This window comes from Macrobrachium nipponense, chromosome 15 (genome assembly GCF_015104395.2).
Source record: "Macrobrachium nipponense isolate FS-2020 chromosome 15, ASM1510439v2, whole genome shotgun sequence".
Lineage (NCBI taxonomy): Eukaryota > Metazoa > Arthropoda > Malacostraca > Decapoda > Palaemonidae > Macrobrachium > Macrobrachium nipponense.
In genome coordinates this window covers 11208747-11224540 of record NC_087208.1, presented here as the reverse complement: position 1 = coordinate 11224540, position 15794 = coordinate 11208747, and the positions used below count along the sequence as shown (strand labels likewise).

Sequence of the window (15794 nt, the reverse complement as noted above, 5' to 3'; positions counted from 1 at the left end):
ATATCAAGTCACTTTTTATTCATATCTTGTTTCTACCCATTTTGTATAGTAGTATATCACTTTTAAGACAAATATGTGACATATGCATGTGTCTACTAGACACCCTATATTATCTTGGATGCCAAGTCCTTGAACTAATTTGACAAATCCGTCTTACTGATTCAGTGTCTTAATGGGTATACAATGTCAGATATTCCACAGATGAAATGTAAAATAATGATCAACTCAGGGCAGGCAATGACCTCAATTGGACCTTTAATAACCTATTCATAGTCTGCTTTGTACTCAGGAATCTTTAGAGCCCTAATGTTTAATTTGTTTGTATGGTGTTTTTACGTTGCATGGAACCTGTGGTTATTCAGCAACGGGACCAACGGCTTTATGTGACTTCTGAACCACGTCGAGAGTGAACTTCTATCACCAGAAATACACATCTCTAATCCCTCAATAGAATGCCCGAGAATTGAACTTGCGGCCACCGAGGTGGCAGGGCAAGACAATATCAATTATGCCACTGAGGCACTATTAGAGCCCTAATGAACCTATTCCTACAGTCAACAAATGTGGCTCCCTAGGCTTTCAAGCAAACACTGAAAAGTGGATTCTCAACTCCTCATAACCATCACCAATCTTTACCAGAAGATACATCCACCAAAAATGAGAATGACCAACAGCAAAAATCTCTTAATGTTAAAAAACTAAGCTGCATTCAAGACAGAATGGTTATTTAAAGGTGTAATCCTGCCCTCTAGAGACTGGCTGCTCCAAGAGATTCTTCATAAAGGAGTAGTTCACATTTTAAATACAAGAGTAGCTCTGAGCATAAAACAGTAGCTAATCTTATAATGAAACATACCACTAATGATGCAGACTTGTGCTGAACACTACCCAAGGATGACACACTCAGAATATTATTACATAATATTCTGAGAAACAAAAAGAACAAATAATTACATCTGTTAATTCTACAAGTTATCAGTATACGTGTATATACAAATAAAATATGTACTAATGATTATGATAAAATGACAAATTTTTAACCAATTTGTATTTTTCATAGCTAACAAACCCGAGGTCTTAACATTAACCCTCTTACGCTGAAACGGTATAATCGAAATTGTCTCCTGTATGCCGGGCCGGTCTGGGAGTGAGCGCGGAAGCGGGAAAAATAATTTTTTCAAAAAATCACAGCGTGCTTAGTTTTCAAGATTAAGGGTTCATTTTTGGCTCCTTTTTTGTCATTGCCTGAAGTTTACTATGCAACCATCAGAAATAAAAAAATAATCATTATCATATATAAATAATGCAATATATGATAGCGCAAAAAAACAATTTCATATATAATTGTATTCAAATTGCGCTGTGCAGAAAACGGTTATATATAACACATTGTAAAACGATCAAAGCAACACATAAAAAATTTAGAATTGCAGTTTTCGACCATTTCGGACGAGTTAAAGTTGACCGAATGTCGAAATTTTTATATATATTTTATTTATATGCAAATATTTCAAAAATGAGATAAGCTACAACCTTCAAATATATTTTTTTGTATTTTGCATGAAATTGCGCACATTTTCATATATGAAACTATAAAAAACGCCTAATATAAAAAGGAACAAATATTAGGAGAATGCGACGTACGCATTTCGGAGATTTGCGGCCGAGAATCGGCGCGCGGAGGGAAGAAAAAATTTTTTTTTCAAAAATTCACCATAAATCTAAATATTGTTCTAGAGACTTCGAATTTGTTTTAAAGTGAAGATAAATGACTGAATATTACTAGACTGTAAGAGTTTTAGCTTACAAATGCATTTTTTGACCATTTCGGTTGAGTCAAAGTTGACCAAACGTAGTATTTTTTCCTATTTATCGTGGTTTATATGCAAATATTTAAAAAATGAGAAAAGCTACTACCTTCAAATATTTTTTGTTGTATTTTGCATGTAATTGCGCACATTTTCATATATGAAACTCTATAAAACGCCTAATATGAAAAGGAGCAAATATTAGGAGAATGCGATGTATGCATTTTGGAGATTTGCGGCCGAGAATCGGGGCGCGGAGGGAAGAAAAAATTTTTTTTTAAAAATTCACCATAAATCTAAATATTGTTTTAGAGACTTCAAATTTGTTTTAAAGTGAAGATAAATGACTGAATATTACTAGACTGTAAGAGTTTTAGCTTACAAATGCGTTTTTTTACCATTTTGGTTGAGTCAAAGTTGACTAAACGTATTTTGTTTTTTTTCCTATTTGTTTTATGTGGTTTTAATATGCAAATTTTTATTTCAAAAAATGAAAAAGCGTTACTACCTTCAAATATTTTTTGTTGTATTCTACATGTAATTGCGCACATTTTCATATATGAAACTCTATAAAATGCCTAATCTGAAAAGGAGCAAATATTAGGAGAATGCGACATACGTATTTCGGAGATTTGCGGCCGAGAATCGGCGCGCGGAGGGAAGAAAAAAAGTTTTTTTTCAAAAATTCACCATAAATCTAAATATTGTTCAAGAGACTTCGAATTTGTTTTAAAGTGAAGATAAATGATTGAATATCACTAGACTGCTATGTAATTTGCTTACAAAAAATACCAATATATATAAAAAAAAAAAAAAAAAAAATATATATATATTATATATATATATATATATATATATATATATATATTTATTGAATTTTCTATTCTGGTACGAATACATAAATAAAAGGAATGCAGGTGACACTTTTCTTTTGCATACAATGAAATATCATATAATATCATGAACAGATACGGATATATAAAAAACTTGTAATAAATATAAAAATAAATATAAAATAAATGCAGAATACTCACTCGTAATCCTGACTCTTCGTTCTATTTTTGTTTTTTCCCTCCTCCATTGAAGAGTCTTGCATTTTTTTCCTCTCGACATGAGGAGGTACAGGTGGAGGAGGGAAACGCGCGCCCTTACTGCCGAAGGGACGCGCGGTCCCGTGCGCCCTCCGCTATCTGTCGCTGAGGCGCACTCCAATAAAAGACCGCAGTGTGGTATTTGCGGTCACACTCCCCGAACCTGCATAGAGCTATTTTGCAGGCGCGACAGAAGAACCGGGTGTCTCTCCTTCTGCCATTCATATGGCACACCCGGCACCGTTTCTGCCTGCGCCCTTGTAGGAGCTCCAGTGTGTGATCCCCTGGCTGCAGCCGACACACAGGGTCCACTACCCGACGAGAACCAGTGCGGGTGGGGCCGGCAGCAGGGGCGTCGGCAGCAGGGGCAGCGGCAGCAGGGGCGTCGGCACCAGGGGCAGCGGCACCAGGGGCGTCGGCACCAGGGGCAGCTGCAGCAGCGGCAGGAGCAGGATGACCGAAGTTGGCCCTCCTAAGGTCTGCCCTTTCCTCTAGGAGCAGATCTACAGCTCGGGGCAGGGGGGCAGACATGGAAGGCCACTCATCGGGATTAAAGTGGATGAGGGCATCCCCGCCTGCCTCGAGGAACTGTAAGTGGGTCATCCTACAGAGACCGGGACCGTAGTACCCACAGTAGAGTATATAGGCATTTTGGAGGGCCAACTGAAGAATGTACTTGAAGAGCTTCTGGGTCCACCTCCTGGTTCTCCTGGCGAAGGGATAATACTGGATGAGTTGATCAAAGAGATCAACTCCTCCCACGTGCCTCTTGTAGTGCCCAATGATGGTAGGGTGCTCTGCACGAAACTCCTCATACACAACTCGGCCCTGTTGACGTGTCTTCTTCCGCTGTACGACCTCCTCTTGGACGGGTTCATGGCTCGCCGTAATCATGGGGACGAGTCGGACACCCTTCCAACAGATGACGAAGACAGCTCCCTTCCGCTGCCACTGTGTCTCTCCTCTTGCCAGATGTTGCAGATGGCTAGCGAACCTCTTGAGGACATTCGGGGCCCCACGCACCAACCGAAGGGTACCCCTGACGTGAACACCTGCTTCATACAGTTCCTGGGCCAGGGATACCGAGTTATAATAATTATCCATAAACAGGTGGTATCCCTGGTTACGAAAACGATCCACAAGCCCGAACACAGTTTCACGCATCGTGGAGAAGATCCCGGAATACACTAAGAAGTCCACGACGTATCCAGTGTTGGACTCGGTAATAAAAAAATTTCACTCCATATTTCTTCGGCTTCTTGGGGTTATACACTTTAATACTTAGACGTCCTTTGTAAGGAATCATCCCCTCATCCAAAGAAAGGTTCTTTGCAGGAACCACGAGATTTTTGCAATGTTCACGAATGTATTCCAACACTGGGCGCACTAAGATGAGGCGATCGGAGTTATTCCGGGGTATGGCCCTTCGGTTGAAGGCGTTGAAATATCTGTCCAACGCCAGGAAAGTATCACGAGGCATAACGGCGGGCACATTGGGCGTACCTAAAAAAAGATTACGCCTCCAATATTGCCTGACATCAGCAGCAGGCATCAATCCAAAAAAAATGTGGAGCCCCACAAAATGCGCCATGCCAATGAGGTTGCAGCCCCGCCAGCGATACGATAATGTTGTGCGCAGTTCATCACGGCAGTACTGAGCGTAGTCCGCCGTCTCTGCTACCAGGTACTCCAGCAATTCCCACGTAAGGAACAGCTGGATGAACCCCAGAGCAGTGAGAGGAACAGGAATGGTGAGCCCAGGTGTTGCTGTGAATGGGTGCATGTTAGGTGGGGTGGGGTCCTCCGTCCACCCCTCGTCACTCTCGGACGACCGACCTTCACCTTGGCTGGTGCGACGATCCAACCTTCTACGTGCTCATGCGCGCACACGCGCACGAGCTCAGGCACGGTTTCGCACACGAAAACCCCCCACTGGCCCATCTCCCTCACTTAGCCTTCGCTTTCTGTATCGTCATCTGCGATAAAACTAGACCCCATATCCTCATCCTCCCCCTACTCAGATTCCCCCTCATATGCACTAAAACGACTAAATTCGAGCTCACTTTCGGGATGTGAGCCTCAAACGGACATTGGGGGCAAATACTCATCGTCACTGACATCGGGAGTGATGTCCTCATCACTGGATGACCAACCGCCATCAAAATGAGGACTTGCGACATACTTCCGATCCAGCTCCGATAAGTACTCGTCTATGTCCCTTGGTTGGAGGCCTCCCAAATTCCTACGAATGCCCCTAAGGAAGCCCCGATGCTTCCTATGGGTTACTAAAGGCATATGAGACACGTTGTGATCCTAAACCACTTTCATCCACACGTGGCCGCACAGAACGGCGTTGAGGCGCGAGGTCATCCTGGGTGCTTGGTCCTTCGCCAGCATCCAAGTCCAGAATACGCCTCACACGATCCCTTCCGACGGATAAAACGCGCCTTTTGCGTTCCATACGTCGTTGAGACATCTCTATGAACGTCCTGTAGCAACACAAATACTCAAAGTCTCGCACAAGTTTGGAAAAACACGATTGCGGCAAAATATCGCTCTTGGACGACGCGTCGCTGATGCTGGCTGATGCGAGAAGGAGGCATTTCGCGCATGTGCACTTGGGTCACGCCTCTAAACAAAACAACAGCTTGATCCATGAACTCCCAGCATCCCCCAAGGAGCGTGATTCAAAATTTTTCGGCTGGTAGGCCTACAAGTATTTTTCCGCGAATTTAAAAAAAAACTTTTTTATGTCGACGTATAATACGTCCAATCGGCACCCGGGAGACATTTTATCTCGACGTTTAATACGTCCAATCGGCGTAAGAGGGTTAAGATAAATCTACAAATGCCAGCTAGAAACCAGTTAAGAACAATAAAAAATTGTAAATGCAAGGATTCTGTGGCATCTGGCATTTGCTATGTTTGTTTGTTTGTATGGTGCTTTTACGTTGCATGGAACCAGTGGTTATTCAGCAACAGGACCAACGGCTTTACGTGACTTCCGAACCATGTCGAGAGTGAACTTCTATCACCAGAAATACACATCTCTCACTCCTCAATGGAATGGCAGAGAATCGAACCCGCGACCACCGAGGTGGGACGCTAATACCATACCAACCACGCCGCTGAGGCGCTATGTGGATGAGGTGGAAGACAGTCAGAGACCATGCTTGAACCTAGTGAAGCATTAGTCTTTCTTCCAAGGATGAAATATAATAGGGGTGGCTAGAGGTGGGTGGGCAGTCAATGTTAAGGCCTCAGGTTGTTAACTATGAAAAATACAAATTAATTTAAAAATTTTGTATTTGTTAATAGGTGGAACAAATCTTCCATCTTAACTTTAAGATAGACTCACTCTTGGAGAGAGGTATAAGAATCCTGAATGGACTGGAGGGTTTCCTTAGAAATCCGAATTCTAAAGAAGAGGACCTGAGCCTTTGAGATGTTAGATACTATGTGGATATCTAACACCCAGTCCACTGGTTTTAAATATAATGAAACATGTCCAGATTCACTGCATATATGGAAGTAAAAAAGGACTACATATGCATATATGAAAGTAAAAATGAACTAGTATATCTGTTCAAGCAACAAGAAATGGGTTTTTCACCAACTGCCTCCCCCTGCTGGAGAGAGGCATTGAAGTTACTGAGAAGCAGATTGTATGTTGTATAGAATATGAATGTGCGGTAACAGTATGGCTGCAACGCTCTCCTGCATCAAGCCAGTTCCATTGTATGATGTGTCTATTCTTCAAACCACCTGTAGGTATTGAAGGAGAAAAGGGAATGAAAAAAGACCAGTCATCTCACTCATTCCTTCCTCCACACTATCATTTTAGGCAAGATCCCCTTATGTAGTTAAATGAAAGGGTATTCAAGGACACCTCTTTCTTGGGCTGGCTCATGTTAACAAAAAGTCTATGACACCTAGGCTCTAGGTGACGAGCCCCTTATATAACAATGCAGCGCTCTGACAAGGCAAAGAAGTAACACTTGAAGTTTGCTGATAACTCCACACTATCATAACATGTGAAACCCTTGCTGCTGCCCTAAGTGAGAGCGCATACCAATATATCCCGTTCCCTTCAATGCTTCTGGGTGTCCTATCCGTCACTATGAAGAGCAGAAACACACATACGAAAGTACCTAAAAACTGTATTTTATCATAAAAATCATTATTTTTGAGGGAAAACTTACCCTCTATCATTTGCTGACTCAAACACTGAGTGTTGGAGGAAGGTCAGAGATTTCCCTATATGTAACCAAATTATCAGATATTAGAAATATCCTTACCACTGCTTACCTGATGCACACAATCCCATGGCCAGCACTTGCCAGATGAGGATCTTCATCAGGTGAGGTCCACTATTGGAAGGAAGTGGAACATGGACCCTGAATATAGCCGCTGATTGAGACTCTGCAACTCAGAATGGCAAGTTTGGCCTCTGGGCCTCAGGCCTACAGAGCTGATTAGATATAAAACAAATACTTAACATGTTCCTTAAAGAGTTACCACCTACCTGAGTTGCTGTGTCACCTCACACCCAAAAACACCACCAATTTTGTCTGAAAAGGTGTATCTTAATTAGCTCAGAGTAGTTTTCTTCAATAAGGAGCAATGGGTCTGCAACCTAAGTTCAACATTATTTACTCTAATAATGAACTTTGTTTGCTCCTACCTAAGAAAAACAAAGCAAATACAGTACAACTAAGCATACTACTGCAATCAAAACAACAGTAGAGTATGATATTAACATGTATGAACTCCAATACATAAGGCTTCTAAAACTTATACCTATTCATGACACATAAGGGGAGAACTAGGAGAAATCTCCCCTGCTGCAACTATGGGTGCTAGTGTATGGCAGTCTTCCTACTGGATGTAGATGGTCATCAAGTAGTTAGAAGTGCATACAAAGTTATGCCTCCACTTTGCCGCCAAGACTTGACAATCTAGAGCGAGGTGCTGATGAAAACTAGTCAATGTAGCTGTTGTGCTGACATTGTGCAGTTTCATATTCAAAAGGTGAAGGTGAAGCTGCACAATGTCAGAGAAACAGTTACATTGACTAGTTTTCATCAGCACCTTGCTCTAGACTGTCAAGTCTTGGCAGCACAGTGGAGGTGTAACTCTGTGTTCACTTCTAGCTACTTGATGGAGACGAGACGATGCATGGTGTGTTTCCAGGATTAAGTATTAATAAAGGAAGCCATGGCATTCATTCAACGACCTTACCTAGGAACCTAAGGATTCTTGACGGTACAAAATTGGTCCCTATACTGCTCCCTTAATGGTTAAGATGGGATGCATTATCTCTCTGTAGTATAGCCACAACAGGATATCAAAGAAGCTCTTCTTCCTTAGGAGTAAGAGCATTTAAGTGGGAATAGAGAAAACTCTTGGAAGAATATTTGGTCTTGACATCATCCTTAGCACGAATGGATGAAAAATGAAAAAATAAATAAATAAGAAAGTTCTGCTCCAGTATGTGAACACCCTCTTAATGATTATACTATTGAATGTAACCCAATTATCCTTTTGGGTGTAGCCATGGCCACCAGTGTTCTAAGAAAGAACCAAGAGAGATGCCTCTCTTTGGAGTTCAAAAGAAGGACTCCTAAGGTGTCTTAAGCCAACAACTAGGTTCCATAAAGGTAGTTTTAGCAGAACTTTCAGCAATGCAGCTGAAAAGCATGAATAGTTTTGCCTAAGTCAGCATGGATTTATAGCCTTGATAGAGGAAACAGACAGTCCTTCGGCTTCTCTCAAGAAGTGCAGCCACTTATTATTACATTAATACAGGCGGTGCTCAGTTATCGCTGAACTTGGTTATCAGCGATCCGGTTTTATAAAATCGGCAATTTACGGCGCCATAATGGGACGACTTTCGGTTATCGGCGCCATAAATCACTGAGTTTCTGTTAATGGCAGTTTTTGCTTATCATCACACACCTGGGAACAGAACCTCCGCCAATAACCAGGGACTGCCTGTATGTATTTGTTTCTATACAGCTCCCATAATACTGAACAAGAAATGATTGGATTTTTCCTTAGTTATTGGGGAAGTTCCTAGATGACTTCCAAGTCTCTGGAGATGATGCAAAGGCAACAGCATGAATAAAAACAGACACAAAATAACAGTCAGGATGCAACATTTTATAGCGAAAACTTGTAATAGTAAACAATAAAAAATCATAAAGGAGGTCTATTTATATCAAGCAAGCAATAGTATGTATACAAGAACAGCAAGGCATAGGATTTAAAGCTACTTACTCACTGCAGAAAAAAAATTATAATAAAAACAGATACAAAATTAAATTAAGCATAAAAAGAATATAAATAGTTTCAAGTAAGTTGCTAAATATGTTTAGCAAAACCTCAAGTTATGATTAGAACTATATCGTCCTGCCAGACATACACATAAATGTCATTGCTGGCAGAAGCTATGAGAAGCAAGAAAGAATAAGAGATTTCCTGGCTGAGATTCTGAGATCCTTCCATGCTTGTGAAGTAAGAGGATTGTTTTATTCTAAAGGAACTGATGATTCCATAAATGTGGGGTAACTAATTATAAGTAATGGAATTGTAAAGATATAAATTTTAATTAGAATTACACCAAAAAACAAAATTGAGTACTTATACATGCATCATACACTTTGAACCATGACTTTTACCTCTTCCAAGTCTGCAGAGGATGGAGCGATACCAACAAGCAATTTCCAAACTAAGGGAGCAAGTGGCAAAGCTAAGGGCTTCTTGGTCCGAATGGCAATGCCAAACAAGATCCCTGAGAGAAATTATGATAAGTATAAATAATATTTTCCCTAAAAGAGACTGTATTTCTTAACCCTTAAACGCCGAAGCGCTAAAATAAAAATTGTCTCCCGTGTGCCGGAGGTGTTTCGGAGTGAGTGCGGAAGCGGAAAAAATATTTTTTTCAAAAAATCAAAGCGCGCTTAGTTTTCAAGATTAAGAGTTCACTTTTGGCTCCTTTTTTTGTCATTGGCTGAAGTTTAGTATGCAACCATCAGAAATGAAAAAAATTATCATTATCATATATAAATAATGCGATATATGATAGTGCAAAAACGAAATTTCATATATAATTGTATTCAAATCGCGCTGTGTGCAAAACGGTTAAAGGTAACAAGTTACTTTTTTTCGTTGTAATGTACACTAAATTGCGATCATTTTGGTATATAACACATTGTAAAATGATAAAAGAAACACAGATAAAATATTATCACAAAATAATGCATGAATTCGTAACGCGCAAACGTCAACAAATATTTTTTTCAAAAATTCACCATAAATCTAAATATTGTCCTAGAGACTTCCAATTTCTTTAAAAATTAAGACAAATGATTGAATATTACTGTACTGTAAGAGTATTAGCTTACAATTGCAGTTTTTGACCGATTTTTTTATATATATTTTTTTTATGCAATTATTTTGGAAATTACAAAAGCTACAACCTTCAAATATTTTTTGTTTTATTCTACATGAAATTGCACACATTTTCATATATAAAACTCTATGAAATGCCTAATATGAAACGGAGCAAATATTCCGAGAATGGGACATACGCATTTCGGAGATTTGTGGCGGAGAATTTGTGCGCGGAGGGAAGGAAAGTTTTTTTTTAATTCACCATAAATCTAAATATTGTGCTAGAGACTTCGAATTTGTTTCAAGATGAAGATAAATGACTGAATATTACTAGACTGTAAGAGTTTTTGCTTACAATTGCGTTTTTCGACCATTTTGGTAGAGTCAAAATTGACCGAACGTGGTTTTTTTTCTATTTATCGTGATTTATATGCAAATATTTCAAAAATGAGAAAAGCTACAACCTTCAATTATTTTTTGTTGTATTCTACATGAAACTGCGCACATTTTCATATATAAAACTTTATGTAACGGCTAATTTAAAATGGTGTAAACATTACCACAATCGCACGTATGATTTTTTCGGAAGAGTTAGCGCACGGACATAAAGAAAATGTTATTTTTTTCATAAATTCACCATAAATCGAAATATTGTGCTAGAGACTTCCAATTTGTTGCAAAATGAAGGTAAATGATTGAATATTACTAGAATATAAGCGTTTTAGCTTACAATTGCGTTTTTCAACCATTTCGGTAGAGTCAAAGTTGACCAAAGGTTGAAAATTTGTCACTTATCATTTTCTATATGAATGAAAATATTTCAAAATTGATAAAAGCTACAACCATGAGTTGTTTTTAGTTGTATTGTGCATGAAATTGCACACATTTTCATATATAAAACTTTATGTAATGGCTAATTTTAAAATGGTGCAAACATTACCACAATTGCATGTATGATTTTTTTCGGAAGAGTTACCGCACGGACGTAAGGAAAAAGTTTTTTCATAAATTCACCATAAATGGAAATATTGTGCTTAGGAGACTTCCAAGTTAGTTGCAAAAATTAAGGTAAATAATTGAATATTACTAAAATATAAGTGTTTTAGCTTACAATTGCGTTTTTCAACCATTTCGGTAGAGTCAAAGTTGACCGAAGGTTGAAATTTTGGCACTTACCGTTATTTATATGAAAATATCTCAAAACTGATAAAAGCTACAATCATGAGTATTTTTTGTTGTATTCTACATAAAAATGCGCACATTTTCATATACAATACTCCATGTAACGGCTAATTTAAAATGGTACAAAAATTATGTCAAAGTGACAAAATAATTTCCGAGATGTGTCACAGATACTTTTTAGTGTGGCAAGAAAGAAATTCGCGCCTGCGTAACGATTGTAAACAAAACAACACCTTGATCCGTGAACTCCCAGCATCCCCCAAGGCGCGTGATTCAAGAGTTTTCGGCTGGTAGGCCTAAAAGTATTTTTCCGCAAATTTAAAAAAAAACTTTTGTATGTCGACGTAAAATACGTCCAGTCGGCACCCGAGGGACAAAAAATGTTGATGTAAAATATGTCCAGTCGGCGTTTAAGGGTTAAGATACTATCTTGCTTATTTCAGGTGACAATAAAATTACTGTTAAGTGCCCTCATAATAGTTAAGTAACATCAATAGCAATTTTCAGCAAGTATTCTGTATATATCTAATTCTAAACTGAAATTGGACTTCTTTTTTAACAAAACTTACAAATAAATGAGATTTATATCAATATCACTAAAATATGATTTGATATACTGCAATCATCTTGAAATGTATAAGAAATATTTTTACTTAACAAAAAAAATAAAAATTTAGCAAGTTGAAGTAGAAAATCAAATTATGAATCAAAACTAGTACATATTAATTCTGATAAGAAATATCTTTCAAAACAAAGCAAAAACTTAATAAATTTACCTAAAAATTTAAACCATAACAAATGATGGCTTTGCGTGAGGTCTGGGTTAAAGAGGAAACGATCTCTGTTATTTCCAACATCAGAAACTGCATTTGGTGTTGGTATTAGGAGGGGCACAGCTCCGGTCACAAGTTCATGACACATCTCTGTCATTGTGTCATCAAATACGCCACCAGCATCATCTGCACCTTCACCAACTAGCTTAACCTGTTCCACACAAAGTGATAAAAAAGGCTTACTGGATATCACATTACATACTTTTCTGTTTTCACAGCAAAAATACCAGAACAATCCACATCTGACTGAGACAACTATTGAAACTACTTTACACACAGACCTTTTCAAACTAAATTTTACTGATGGTACATACAAAGCATGGATAACAAGCCCAAGAAGTCAAAATGGAATATACATAGTATGTATGTATATGAATAGAGGTCATGTGCATATTAATCTATAAATTTCAATTATCTTGCTCAGGCATCGAAGTGTTACATGAATGAATATATTCCTTTATAAGAAATTTATACCTGCAATTGTTACTTCACAATATACCTTTCACTACTTTAATCCAAGATGATAAAGCAGAGGAGGAGGATGCTTTATCTGTTTATAAATTTATATCTAAACTTTATGTCTTTGAATTGGGAATTTATTTAATCAACACAACACTACTTTATGTACTAACAATTTGGGAGCTTCAGACAGTAGGCTGTCTTGTGGCATACAATCACAGACAATAATTGGAGGAGGTCTAAATACATTATCACTAGCTTTACATCTCTCAAATTTAAGAATAAAATAATGTAACATTGTCTAGCATTAAAAAAAGTAAGTAATTTAAATGTGATAACATTTTATTTGTAGTGACCAGTTCTAAATTGAAAAATTTGAAATACATTTATACAAATAAAATTATGAGCTGACCCACTCATTTGTTACATTGGATTTTCAGTTGTTCATACCAAACCCACCTATAATCTACAGACTTTGTTACCCCATCAATAACCTACAGCTTTTGTTCAAGGTCCATATGCCCCAGACTTTTGCCTTTTAATGGCTTGCAGAAAGAAGCCAAGTAGCTAAGAACTACTGTTTACATATGCACACCTATGACATATCACAAAGCATAACCATCTCATGATTAACCATCAGTGCAATTTATTATTATAAAGGATTAGTTTATCCAGACCTCTGAGCCTAAAAAGGGCTCTTCTTGGGCTGGTTAACCATCAGTGCAAAAACACCAGCTTTACTTCTGCAAGTTTGGCTATTCCTAATTCATTTTTATCTCAGACGTGTAGTTAAATGCAAGTTGACTGTATTTAACATATGTTTACTTGAGGTTGTTTCAACACAGTTATAAAGATTTTCATGAAAGAAAAATTGTCACTATCTTGTGAAATATGTTCCCTTGATCTTGTGTGATCATGTTTCTGTGTAGAACACAGTTGATGGCCCAGCACTGGGTGCCAGAAGTGGTTTTGTTGCTGCTGGTCTCTGCAGTCTCTACTGCTGCCATTTCTAAGAATCATTGCATAACAATAGTGCCTTACATGCATGAGATTGTCACTTGTCTGTCCAATCTCTCCCCTCTATATCTATGGCTGCTGGAGTGGAGATGTCATCTTGGGCACAAAAGAAGTCAAGTCCTTGGGACAACTGGAAGACTGCAATCTGCCTAACCATGTCCTGGGGGAAGGTGGTGGTGTTGATCCAGTGGCAAAAACAACAGGGCCGACTTCTTGTCTGAGTGACTCCTTTAGTGGTAAAGGAGCATCATAGTGCTCTCTTCTTCAAGACACCAAGAGATTTTAAAGAGAAGCAAGTTCTACAGAGTCATCACTAATGGCCTTGTCCACACAAGACAGGACTCTCAGCCAATCTGAGGCAATGCCTGGCAAAACCACTTGACAGTCTTCAATCATCTTGGCCAGTGCTCCCACTGTCCAATCAAGGAAACTACATATTCGAACACTTTGAACAAATCTTTGACAAGGTGGTTAAGTTCTGCCAATGAAAACATAATCTTCACCAACAAAAATGTAGTGTTGAGAAGAGCTGATTCCCTAAAAAGGAACTTCCCTAGTTACATAAGACAGATAACTCCTTCCAACAAGGCACAAGGAAAGAAAGGCAAAAGAAGCTTTTCCTTACTCTCTTTCAGCTGAAAGCCAATCCTCAGTTTCTTGCTACTACAGTAAAGGAAATCCTCAATGGCATCATACTAAAGATGGAAGGCAAAAATATTTCAAAGGGGTACAATTACTCAATTGCCACCCTCATCACCTTCAACTTGCTGGCCCTTCGGTCCTGTAGGTCTTACTGTATTCAGGGCTGCTTGACTCATATTCATTGCGTGTCACCTTCCAAAACAAAGCACTGCCAGGACTCCAGTCTCTTTCACTCCAGTGCTGATTATACTGTTACCCAACAAGAAGGATACAACAGAGAAGATCTGCTAGAGCTCTGTCAATCATTAACCCTTAATGGATGGACTGATCCTCAGGAGTAGTAATAACAGGTTTGGGGTGGTAGACAAATTGATCCTGTAGATAAACAATATTAAGTGCCATCGATTTGGAAAGAATGAGGTGGGAAAGAGGTCTTTACATTTCTATAGCCCATAAATTCACTAACAGCAACTTTAAACTGACTAAAACCATGAATCAGGCATCTCAGGACTTCAGTTCTGCTTATAACTTCAAGTGGGAATGTATTACGTCTGTCTCACATGGCATCTTTTTGCTAATAAATATACCATGGGGCTGCTGTTGGTTTTTTGTTTTTGTCTTTTACGATAGTATGTTGGTTGTAAATGTAATTTTACAAAAAAAAGTGCAAAGAAATATTAGGAATAACATGTAAAAGTAAAAAAAAATTACTGAATTTTCGTTCTCGGTAAATTTACGTAAATATTTTTCAACAAATATGCTAAGAATTTGTTACTGATTTTATTTCTGGGCTTGACCTGTGTCGGCCTGTGAAATGGTTCCTTTGATACTATTTCTGAAGAATAAATATTGCTATTCATCCTAGAGAAAAAAGAAACAATATAATGCCAAGATAAATGGCTCGCTCACTTCTTATAGAAGTGTCGGTATAGTAAGGAGCGAGTGGAATCACTACCAGAGGTCCCTTGCCATTTAGCTTCTTCCTTCGACAAAACCCCGAACTACGGAGGGAGCCGTGCTACAGCTCCCGGTCTACTACTACCGTGAGCAGCGCCCCTACGACCTGACCCTGAGACTTCATTCCTTTCGATAGCGCGCGTTACACCAAACGTTAAATTTTTTCGGTGCTGTGTTTCGCTCTATTTGGTTTTATTTGGATTTATTTTCAAGATGTCTTCAACTTCTGCTTCTAAGTTAAGTACTGTTTGGGGTTACTGATCTCATTTTATGATGATCTTCGTGTTTTATACATATTCGGAGCCTTATCGGCCGGTATGCCCTCGACCGCATGGCGGTACGGGTTATCTCTTTCGGTCTTCCATACCGTTAGAGATTTCCCTTTTTCTCAGTACTTTAGATATGGTTAC

The 15794-nt window shown here is 38.7% G+C and overlaps 1 protein-coding gene across 1 annotated transcript in view; it reads right to left on the bottom strand.

Moving 5' to 3' along the window:
• The window catches only part of LOC135226997 (probable E3 ubiquitin-protein ligase HERC1), an 80194-nt gene extending 67512 nt beyond the window's left edge, over nucleotides 1-12682 (bottom strand). The window contains exons 1-2 of the mRNA XM_064266725.1: nucleotides 12253-12682; nucleotides 9580-9692 (exon numbers count right to left, since the gene is read on the bottom strand). Of these exons, the coding sequence (XP_064122795.1) occupies nucleotides 9580-9692; nucleotides 12253-12406 (267 nt within the window). The 5' untranslated portion in view covers nucleotides 12407-12682. The remainder of the gene's footprint in view (nucleotides 1-9579; nucleotides 9693-12252) is intronic.
• Nucleotides 12683-15794: the final 3112 nt, after the last annotated feature.